The sequence below is a fragment of the Osmia lignaria genome, chromosome 13 (assembly GCF_051020975.1).
Source record: "Osmia lignaria lignaria isolate PbOS001 chromosome 13, iyOsmLign1, whole genome shotgun sequence".
Classification (NCBI taxonomy): domain Eukaryota; kingdom Metazoa; phylum Arthropoda; class Insecta; order Hymenoptera; family Megachilidae; genus Osmia; species Osmia lignaria.
In genome coordinates this window covers 7,460,028-7,472,167 of record NC_135044.1, presented here as the reverse complement: position 1 = coordinate 7,472,167, position 12,140 = coordinate 7,460,028, and the positions used below count along the sequence as shown (strand labels likewise).

The following is a 12,140-nucleotide window of genomic DNA, read 5'->3' as shown; positions in this document are numbered from 1 at the left end:
TGGATTTTACGAAAGCTATTTTTAATTGTAATTTTAATTCACAATTTAAATTCTTAATTAGACGTTTAAAAAAAAGGTTTAAGCATAAATTTTTTCCTTATTTTTGAGAATCGTGCGTTATAATTTTCTAAAATTATTCATTTCTGTGTTTTTTATAATTATGCAAATTTCAAATCAAATTAGTAAGTTCACGATCTTGTATTCCCATTGTAATAAAAAAAAAGTGTTTTAATACGACACTTCGAATAATTCGAGTCTCAAAATCTACCTAACTCAAGAAAACCATGATTATATTGTAATATATATTCTCTCATAGAAATTTGCAAATCAATTTTATGAATCAATCCTAATAATGATCGTTGCCGCACAATGAATAATACGTCATCCTATCGTTAGAGAGCAGTTAGCGAGCGATGTTAGCGTCCGATTAATTGATAATTAGTCGAACATATCAGCGCTTGATGTAAACAATAGAGCGTTTCAAAGTGTGCAAAGAAATAAATATGATATCCTTTATACGAGTCTCTGTTTTATTAATTTCTCGAAAAGAAATCAAACGTCGTGTATGATTAATTAATATTTCGAACGACAAGGTTTAAACAAATGTACATATGTATATATATATATATTTTTAAGATCGCCGATCGGCCCTTTTAAAACACCCTGAGTAATAAAAAATACCTAAATATTATCCAGTTATCTAAGTGAATAATTTGCCCTAATCTTTCAATATTTCAAATTTTCAATCAACTGAAAAATCATTAATTTTGATAATAATACAGGCCAATAGGCGATTGATCTCGAACGACTAGATTTCTCAGAAAAAAAGAAGCGGTGCGTCTGCGGCAACGAAGTCTGTGAGCGTAATTACGTAACAATATTTGCAAATTACTTTATTTCTTTAATCAAATATTTCAAACATAAAGTGTTTCTTGGGACATGGGCTAGTGTTGATCTATATGCGTGTGTATTATCTCTTTTCCGCTTTCCTTCCGCTCGGTGATACATGTTTGTGTGAATGTAAGCTTATAAATATATAATATATATACACATACATTTACATATACGTGTATACGTACGCGCATATATATGTGTATATACACATACTAACAGATGTAAGGTGTTAGATGATCACGATGAAAACTATGAAGTTTAATTCCTTAAAAAAAAAAGAAAAAATTTCCATGTTTTTTGCATGTAAGTGTTATAAAGAGGAAAGATAGATAAATAGATAGGTAGATAAAAAGCAAGAGAGAAAGAGAAAGATAGAGAGAGAGAGAGACTGTATCTCGATGAGGTTGAAGCTAAACGACCTATATGCCTGTACGAAGAATAGGATGACGAACAAGCGTTTCACGGTAAACAACGAGAAGGCTGTTGTAATAATTAACAAATTTGAAGTTTCAGAAAAATAGTATTCGATTGATCATAATTTATTCTTCATTAATCTTTAACTATCCAGTACATATTTTTATAAGATATGTATTCCATTTAACGTGACCACCCTAAATATTTCTATTATTTTCGATGGTACAACGAAAAGCTTGAAATGGCAAATATTATAGTTATCAAAATTTTCGGATCAGCGTTATATTTTTTCAAACTTTAATATCATTTTTGTTCCTATAAATAGAATTGTACGTTTTATGATTAACGTTAAGACAAATTCGATGATGTTCAGTTCACGTTAACACTTAATTAATGACGCAACCTATGCGTCTTATAAAGAGATTAGCATTGTAATTCAGTACTCAGATAATTGTTCGAAAAATAAAATTATATAAAGGTGAAGAAATAAAAAAATGTGTGTATAAATTAAAAACCCAAAAACTTTTTCTACCATGGCAATCGACGTGTTTAAATAAAAAAGATTTTGAACTAAACAGGATTATTTTTCACCAAAAATACAGAAGAAATTAAAGTGGTCCATATAAATGAAACACCCTGTATACGAATAACTGTAAGTATATATGCATGTAAATACGTCTGTAGGTGTATTATGTATAAGGCAATTATAAGATAACAACAAAGGGGTACCAAATCAAACGCGAATACCTTTATCTAACCTGTTGAAGGATACACGAAATACTGAATAAATCATGCTAACTTCGTTATCTCTATTTGTAATTATTAATCATGCCAACACAGTTAAAGCCTAACCACCATTATCGGCGGTATGCCTTCTCCGTGTTAGGCCCGTTCCACGCTAAAGGGTTAAATGCAGCATTTGTGTCTCGCAATTATACGTGCAATTTCTACTAACAAAATCCCTAAAGAGCAGTCGCATGTGCCTACGCCTGCACCCCCTCTACTGCTGGCGCTCTAATGTTTATAAGTGCCAAAAAATAATTAATTAATTATCTTGTATCAAGCCAATAAAAAAAAAATCAAAAAAAAATCAACAGAAATAGTGTCGTCGAACCGACGAAACGTGGGTTCCACATCTTTCGTTTCGGTATTAAACGAAAGAAATCGTTTCCCCTCTAACAGGCCATTCCGCGATTGGGTATTTTTCGTCATCTTTGAAAAAGCTACAGACTAGCCAGACCACTAACGCATGCCACCAAGAAACTTAATTCGTGAAGAAAAAGGGTAGATAGATAGATAGAGAGATAGATAGATAGAGAGATAGAGAGAGAGAAAAAGAGAGAACAAAAATGTTCACGGGTCGCTGATACTTTAAGGGACTTGGAAGTAATTGATTCGTTCTATTACGTTCGATAATCGGTTAAAACAAAGAAAATAAGTATCAGTGACCACCGTAACCCGCTGCTTCACGACTCCTCCTTCCACACCCTTCTGCTGGCAATTTGGATTCAGGCCCGGTGCAGACGAGCTGCTTCTATCGTTTCGATTTACTACCGGTGGATCCTATGTTGCCCTTTTTTTCATCCGTATTTTAAGACACTTTCGAAATTTTTTAAATAAATAAATATCCAAGTTAATAACGAATTCTCATAGACGAGATCGCACAGAATCGCCGGTGCCATCTCAAGACAGATGATCGCTCATTTGTCCCGGGCCTTATTGGACGATCCGACGATCGTTGAAGAATATACACGCAGTAAATTGCTATAAAAACAGCGGATATACTGCTTGAAATCCGATTAACCCACTAGAGCCTGCCGTATGAATATTCATAAATTAATATAATAGTCCTTCTTACGGGAGGATGTACGCGAATCAGGAAAAGAGAATCGAGTAAGTATGCCAAGTACACTTATTAAGAAGACTCTTCCTAAAACGATGAAGTAATTATTATTAAGATATGAAGTTAATTGTAACTCTCGTAAAAGATATTAAAAATTCCTAACGAAGTGCCAGATTCCTATTGGTTAAGTGTTACAAGCGTTTTTATGGAATGTAACACGAACATATTTGTAACGATAACACATTATACGGATCTGAATAATCAGCCTGTAACACTTTTCTAAGTAATAACGGAGAATATTGGTAGAGGGAGAATTAATAATAATAATTTATTGCTTTCACTTTCTTTTTTCAAGATACGACGAAATTCTTTATTTAAAGAATCAATTATATATTAAAGTAAGGGTTCGAAGCATCAGTCGTTATATTCTGCGAGTATAATTTTAATTGGTTCTTTAATTCGTAATTTGTAAGGTAGAAGTCTACCAAACCCCAGTTCACTATAACTTGATTTAGGTTTTTAGAAAAATATTCTTCGAATTATTCATCTAACAACCATAAACTCCAATGTCAAACTGATCCTGACATAAGGCTGACTGAAACGAAGAGCTATGTTGAATCAAAATAATTAAATACATATTGTTAATTGTATAAACAATTGTGTATGTATTGTTATTGATAAACCTCTTTCCTAGATAGATTGTTGTATACCCTAATGACCTAAGAATTTTACGAAAAATACAAGCGTCGAGATAATGAAACGAATTCCTGTTATCAACAATAAGTTGCATAAAACACAAGGTATCTTACCAAGATTGTACATCACAATAGATGCACATTCTTTATGACAAAATTCACATAAAATCACATTAATAATTTATATTGTGAAACCGATTTCACATTTTTCATCACCAATTTTCTCTATCCTTACTTAGAAAGCACTTACAGTCTCTCTTGTTTTTCCTCTGATCAATTTTTATTCACCTTATCGAACCTTCTTTAGTGGTTTGTAATTGCATACAATAGTTCAAGTTAATACTATCATTAATAATAATAATACCGAGTATTATCCTAATTATTAAGTAAACAGTTTACCTAACTATTTTATGAAACTCGAGTCACTGAACTTAAGAAAAATGGAAATGATTCTGAAAGTATATTACAAAATGAATTAAAAAACAGTTGAATTTTATTTATACAGCATATATACACGATAAAATAAAAATTAAAAATCATGTGATACGATAAAGGAAACAAAAATTAATGTGCAATATTTTATAAAAAAATACAAATACATATAAATATAAAAAGAATGTACATACATATGTACATGCAGACACCACTAAAGAAACCCCGGTAAGATAGGCAGAATTTTGGAAGCAGATTAAAAGCAAAAATTTCGTGTATCCCGAATAACAAACGTGTCCTATACCAAACGAGAATAAAAAGTCGTGAAAAAGGTATTTTTTTTGTAGGTGTATATATAAATGTATTGTGCCGAAGCAACCAACAGTCTATTTTGTATTTCAATTAAAAGCAGAAGGGTTGCCTGACAAAAAAAAAAAGAATATATAGTGTCAAAAGAGGCCAGAAAAGAAAATATTGTGAAACGAAGAAAAAGTATAATTAAATAGATTCATGTAATATTGCCTCGACAGAATCAGAGATGAAACTGAAATAAAAAGTAATAATTTATTAAAGAAATTGTGAGGAATACAAGCTACGTTTCGAGACCGTGCTGTGAGGCAATCGTGTACATGTTTACTATGTATATATACATATAATGTATATATATGTAAATTTAGAAAGATAGAGAAAGAGAGAGATGCAACAGTAATATATTGATCTCATCTACTATATATAGTGTGTATAAACATGTGTGTATAGAATAATAAAACTCGTATGTGTATTTTCCTTTTTACAGAAGATTCAAGCATACCAGCACATGTTACCAAGATATATATATATAATATATTTGCTAACTGGTAAAAAGTGGGTAAGAAAAGCGGTGAGAGTCAGCACAAGGTACTTTATATAAATAAACGGTGAGAGAAATGGTAAAAAGAGGGTGGTGGTCCAGAAATCGGGATGCCATCTTTTCTAACAGTTACGGATCAAAAAGAGAGGGTAGGGGTGTGGAGGTATTAGGAATATAATATACGCTAGTCAGAGAATAACTCTGGACAGCAACTGTAAACCCGTTTTGAAAAAATTCTTCAAAATGAGATAAAATTAGAAAACTTCATGAAATAGAAATTTTCATTTAGAAAATTGACAAAATACTAATCAAAATATTCACAAAGTAAATGTTCTTCTAATTTTGCAAAAATACTATTTCAAAGAAATTGGGATCTAAAGAAAGAAAAATATATAACAAACGGGTCACTTCGCTATCCAGACTGTCTTCGCTCCTCCTCGCAACTATAATGACTACAAGGACAACAGTTTAGGGGCTAGATTCAAGGGGGGTTTTTTTCTTTCTTTTTTTTTTTTTTCTTTAATTTTTTGTTTTTGGTTGGCTTCAACGTAGGTGGATTTTTGGGATACCTGCGTCCACGCTCGCGCTTGTACTGGCCACCGTACTTGCAGCGGTTCGCGGCGAGCTCCGTGATCTCTGGGATCCAGCTGGCGAACACCGCCTACACACCCACAATCATCCGTTGCCGTCAGAACAGTACCCTAACCTGAGATATTTTTTTTTTTTTTTTTTTTTTTCGCTATTAAGCATATGTGTATCATTACTATCAGACCCGTAATCGTTTAGGCCGTATGGTGGACCTAACGCCACTTCGTTAAAGACGATACACGCTCGCAACGCTTCACTCTCTGCTCAATCGTTCACGACTACCGGTCAGAAATACTTCTTGTGCAACGTTTCATTCGTGTTTCACATTCGCATTCCGTAATAATAAATGAGTCGCATGACGTAAGAAACAAGTCATACGATAAATGATGAAAGGTGACTTGGTACTAAGCAGGTACCCTCACTGCTTAGGTATGATTTTATCGATAGTATTCAAGAATTTCATCGGGACAGAGTCATTCTGTGTACGTAGAAACATAGTGTTAAATTTTTACTTAATTATATTTTCAAAAGAATCAATATCAAAATAGGGGTATTTTTATAATTCCGGGGTATTACAGCGATTCCTAGATTTATAAATACCATTAGAAAACGGAATAATTATTTTTTATTTTCTATTTAAAAAAAAGAAATCTTTCCAAGCCTAATATTTCCTAACGTAGAAATAATAAATCATGGTACATTTCATAAAACCACATATCAAATATGAAAGATACAGTGCCGTTAGTTAATTTCTAACCAGATGATATAATATCGCGTCACAGTGCGGTGATCCTTCAATTAACCCTCTAATCATTCTATATCCAACAACGACGTGTATATCACGCTACGTTGACGAAGAAACAAGCGTCGTGTGAAGGCTTCCGTAAATATTTCAGACTTCAATTAACTTTGGCATGCAAGGTTTCTATTGCAGCGTGTAACAACTTACAAGTCGGGCTTGGAGATACAATTGCATTGTGTGAAGACATTTCCGAGATGACATTATTTGTCGTCACGTGTGTATCATAAATAAAGAAAAAAAAAAGAAAAACAGAAAAATAAACACACAACGGTGTTTGCCCTATATAAAGGAACACATGCGGGGTATGGAAAATAAATGAAAACTGGAACGGATATTTTATATCCCCTTATCGTTCGTATCTTGGTTACATACGATGTGTGTACATATACAGGATGTTCCATGGAAGTGAGCCAAACTGTAGCTCTAAAATGGTAGACGATAGACACAAATTGTCATTAGATATTTATGCAAATATGTATTTTCTTTTAAGAAAATGATAGATAGCATAAATATCCATAGTATTCTGTCATCGATCATTCGTTGGAATTATTAGGAAAAATAAAAGGAAACGAGTACAGTGTAAGTTTCATTGTGTGATTTCATAATTAGTGGATTAACCTTCCTACAACGAATGCAGGGTCATTTTGACCTGACTGTAGAGTAAAATATGAAAAATGATTTATTTCTCACATTTCTGATAATTATCAAATTTACAGAAAGTTTTACCTAATTTTGTCACCTTTAATTATTTCAAAAATGTTTTAGTAATTTTAAGATAAAAATAATGTTAATTTCTGTGATTTTGGAGAAAATTGAATGTAACACTTTTTCTACTTTTTAAGATGTAAAACTATATCTTAATTTTTCTATGAGTCAAAATAGTCCTGCATTTCAATCTTTAGTATTATGTTTGTAATGGTTGGATATGTTAAAGGTAGCAGATTAAAGTGGCAAACCGTGCAAAGGTGTGCTGTCGTTAGACCCGGTTGACCGAAGAAGTTAAAGAAAATTCATGAATGAAAAAAATTTGGTGTTTCATTGAACTTTTTCAGATTTTGTGCCAAGAGTACAAGATCATGAAACTATCAAATTTATTTTTGTGTATCATAAGGAAAGTTTGAGAAATCTTCTCGATGAACGTACTTGGAATATTAGAAGGAAGAAATCCAATCAAGAACATGCAAAAGAGCTAGTTGTAAGATATCATGCTATTCTTCTTGAATTTGTTCATGAAAATTTCTAATAGAACACTTCTATGCATCCTGTATCTATTTTATGCTGGAAGATCCAAATAATAATTATTATTAATTATATCAATAATAACTTATTGATTATCAATTTTCATATCGAATATCGTTATGATTCTTTTGTAAAAGGAATTTTACATTTTAGACTCAGGCATATCACACCTTAAATCCACTTATTTGGGTTACAACATACTACATTAAAAACCCAATACCCGGCACTGCTATATGTTTCCCTATCGTATCTTCTAAACGAAGAAACCTTTGAATCGATGAAATTTTCAAAACTGTGAATATCCACTGTCAATTTACAGCTACCTTTACTTCCTAAAGTACGATAAAAAATTTCCTACAAAAATGTGTATCATTCGCTCAAATTCTTTTCTGAAATAATCGACGAAACACCTTGAACAGTACGTATGTATGCCAACGCGTCTATGCGAGTGTATACTTGTATGTCACATGTGTGTATGCATGATAAGTATGGTTTCGTGTGAACACGTGTAATGTATATTGTAGACAGAAGTTATATGAAGATTATTAATTATATACATACTGAAAATGAGAGAGAAAAAAAAAAAGAAACTGAAGAAGTTAATAGACAAAAGAGACAGGATTGAAGGATTTAATTATATAATAATACCTCTTTCCGTGTTCCCGCTTGTATTCGCCGCTGTACTTGGACCTACTGCCTACGAGCTCTATTATCTCGGGTATGCTACTAGCAAAAATTGCCTGCAAATAGAAATCATAACTGGAAAATACTATGCCACTACGAACCGTTTCAAACAAACTGGGGTCATCTATGTATTGGTTGCAAATTTACAGCTCAGCTTTTTTCACGATATACATCCGCTAGATCTTCTGATTGTCGGAGCAGAAGGAAATAAAAGAAAGAAGACGAAAAAGGAAACGAAGGAGCAGGCAAGAGGAAATAATTCAGGTTCAATGATCTGCTATCTCGTGTTACGTGTGCACCTTCCACTGTTCTTGTGAAAAAATGCTAAGCACTGTGTCATATTGAAATTTGGAAATTAGAAAGTGCAAATTTTCCGACGACTAATACTACTATTCGCGTAGAAATTGACTTTATAACAGCTGTTCGGATCGTCTGGGATCTAGCATCAGGAAATTAGTGTAATATTGTGTAAGCTTCGATATTAATGCGATTCCATTAGGTGAAACAAATTAATCTAACCTACATTTCTATACTGAAAAGTATTTTAGAAATGTTAATTATTACAATTCATTGGCGATTAAAATCTAATTACATATTCGTTTGAAGCAGTTGAAAAAGTGTATCGAGTCAGAGGTGATCAAACCAAATCGTAAGTACAGATTTAACTAGCCCCCACTCTTCTCCATTTCAATCAGGTGAGTTCTGGCATTCGTACAATGTAAAACAGTATAAAGTGAAAGCAGAAATACATGCATGTAAAACATGTGTGAAATAGGAAAATATAGAAACAAGAATAAGTGATTAACCCATTCGATTTTAACTAACATTAGCAAATCAAGCAAACTAGAAGGTGAAACAGTGTTCTTCGTGCAGATTAGAGGATAGCAGGCCTCTACAATTAAATGGCAAATGAAATTTATAATTCATAAATTTTATTTTATTTTTTGTATATCATAGGCTTTTGTAGAGGACTGCAGCGAGGGAAGCGCTACTTCGTTCTGCACTTTCACTACTTCTAATTATTTCATACTACAAGAATCAACGACCCACTGTGAACGGTTAATTGTTTAATTTTTCTTACATATTTTTAATAAAATGGGTCAGAATTTCTGTTGAAACATCAAGATCTTATAGTGCTCCCTTCGATGTTGAATCACAAATAATTATTGTTGTTAAACACGTAAATGCAACTAAAGACACTGCAGTTAAATAAAATACAATCGTTAGACGCGAGCGTTAGACGAGTTGAAAAACAGAAGTTTGTAAATTAAATTGAATTTTATAGATGTTTTCAAATGAAAAAACATTTTTTATAGGCAACAATGGTTTAAACTGTTTTAGAAAAATAGTATATGTAAGGTCAGAGATAATTTAAATAGTTATTAGAAAGCTTTTGTGTATTAAATATTTTAGTTAATGTTAATATCATTAACAATTATTAACACGTTTGCTATCATTGATTTCTTCTATGAAATTATAATTTCTTGTTTCATATTTTAATTTAAAATAATTGAAGAACAAAATCAATGTTGATAGCAAATGTGTCAATATGTCAGTAGTTAAAGAACTTTTCAAAAAATCTACAAATTTATTTATTACGAGCTTTTTGTAATAATTATTTGAAATAAATTAATACCTATCGCTAAATTATTATAATTACCTTGTTAACCAATTAAACGTTTTTGAACAAATATTGTTCGAGAAACATTTCTATTACACTTATGCCCTCTTCATTGTGATGTTTGTCTAAATTTAAAAATTTTCAACCCTGCCCAAATCGTCATCCTACCATTCTTAGCCGCGGGACCTATTAAAATCGGTTTGAAGCGGTTCTTTATTGTTTGAATCGCGTACATTGCACCAGAACTCAATGACATCATACATTCAAGTGCCAAATAGTTTGAGGAGGTTCCAAAACAAGCTTGCTTTCAAATGGTACGAGGACATTGTTCTTGGTACAATTAAAAAAATAATCGATAAAACACTAGAATCGAAAAATTCAATTAACAATTCCCTCTTTAATTTGATCAATTTACGAGAAAACCGAATTGTATTATTCTTTTGTTTTCTGTAAAACGGTTGAAAGTAGAAATTATCATCAGCGGAAAAGTAAGATTCAATTACTGTATGCAAAATTTGATAAAAAAGCTCGTAACAAGTTTTTCTCACAAAAATTCTGATTAAATTGTCAATTTGTCAAAGTAGAAGCGGCCAAAACATGTGATCAAAAATGACCTTTTTGATTAGCGTTCGCAGAAAAACAGACAGACATACAGACAGAATGAACATCATAGATCAAGCTTGGCAAAGAAACCAATACTGTACTAAAGTCATTAGGCTTCTCGTGCCTTCTAGAGAGACATAAGAGTATCGCAAAGGAGTTAAGTGTGCGATTAGAAGAGATACAATGATTAATTATATCCAGTTATTTTTCATTCTTTTGTTAATTGGGGGATAATTCAATGTTAATGCTGTAATAAAGTAAATTTATATTATCCTTTTATAAATTACTTCAGAACCGAGAAGAAGATGAATGAAAAAAGAAATAATTGCTTTTATATAGCATATCAATTAAGTATTTAATATGATAAAATGAAATATTTTGCGTTGATTTGTTATAAATATGTATCTATAAAAATATCTTGAATTAAAAAGAAAAATTGAACGTACAGAATTTGAGAACAGATATGTTGAAACGTTTCATTTGTTATCTATATGATTTTTAATTAAAAAGGTATAAATGCTCGTGTTTAATTTGACTAAATTACAGTTTTATTACGATTTTCGTTTAATTTTTCAGGAGATTAAACACTGTTGCAAATATGAAATATTTTCAATAAAGGATGATTGTAATTTATACTATTAATTTTTGAAAAGCAACATTTTTATCGACCTTATTTTATTTTCTGTTTCAATACACATGAGTGTATTATTTATTGAATAAATTTCTTAAAAAAATTCAACCAAAATATTTCATTCCCATCTCTATCTCCATTGAAAGTACTCTAAAACGATGTATAAACACCGTATGAAAGAAAAAAAGTGTCTCAAGTTACTGCATAGAATGACAGAAATTATGTTATCTCCCTGGGATCCTGCTTACCGAGAGAGTTCGAAGCGCAAGGTGTGATCGCGATCCGCGCTATAGATCCTTTATTCATTTATTTATTTATACGACAGAGTGAGGCGTGTAGGTACGAGAACGATTGAAGCTCGCCGTTGGTGGCCGTCATGAGTGTTTCGCATTTCTTTAGAAACATTTAACTATCGTATCGTACGCATACCTCCCTCGCGATCACGCCATATTTAATCGGGCTGAATTACTATGAAAGTTAAAAGCTAGGCAATAAAACGAGTCGAGTGACGAAATGTACGCAGTGAAACTAAACTATGTATTCTTTTAAACTTTTAACGTTTTTCTATTTTTCATTATCATTATTATCTTTGTGTTTCGTTAGTCACGAAAACGAGGGTGGCATGACCGCACGAAATATCAAGACGGTCCCGACACATAGAGGTATAGGCATAAGGCACAGGTAGCCAGTATCGCTATAGAAAAAAACTTTCTCGTTACTCGTTCTTTTCATCAATTTTCTTTTTTCTCACCGTAACGACACGAAACTAGGTCCAAGCTGGCGTGCAGGTGGACCTGAACCAGCAGTGAGCTGCTTTTTTGGAAATGAATTCAGAAGTCTTTCC

At 32.1% G+C, this 12,140-nt stretch overlaps 1 protein-coding gene across 37 annotated transcripts in view; it reads right to left on the bottom strand.

Annotated features, from left to right (window-relative positions):
* Nucleotides 1–12,140, bottom strand: part of slo (calcium-activated potassium channel slo) — a 64,135-nt gene that overhangs the window by 36,659 nt on the left and 15,336 nt on the right. For 26 of the 37 annotated variants that reach the window (XM_034319144.2, XM_034319174.2, XM_076691629.1 and 23 more), the window contains exon 6: nt 8,406–8,497. The exons of the other annotated variants lie outside the window; for them this stretch is intronic. In XM_034319144.2, the coding sequence (XP_034175035.1) occupies nt 8,406–8,497 (92 nt within the window). The remainder of the gene's footprint in view (nt 1–8,405; nt 8,498–12,140) is intronic. 37 annotated transcript variants of the gene reach the window in all.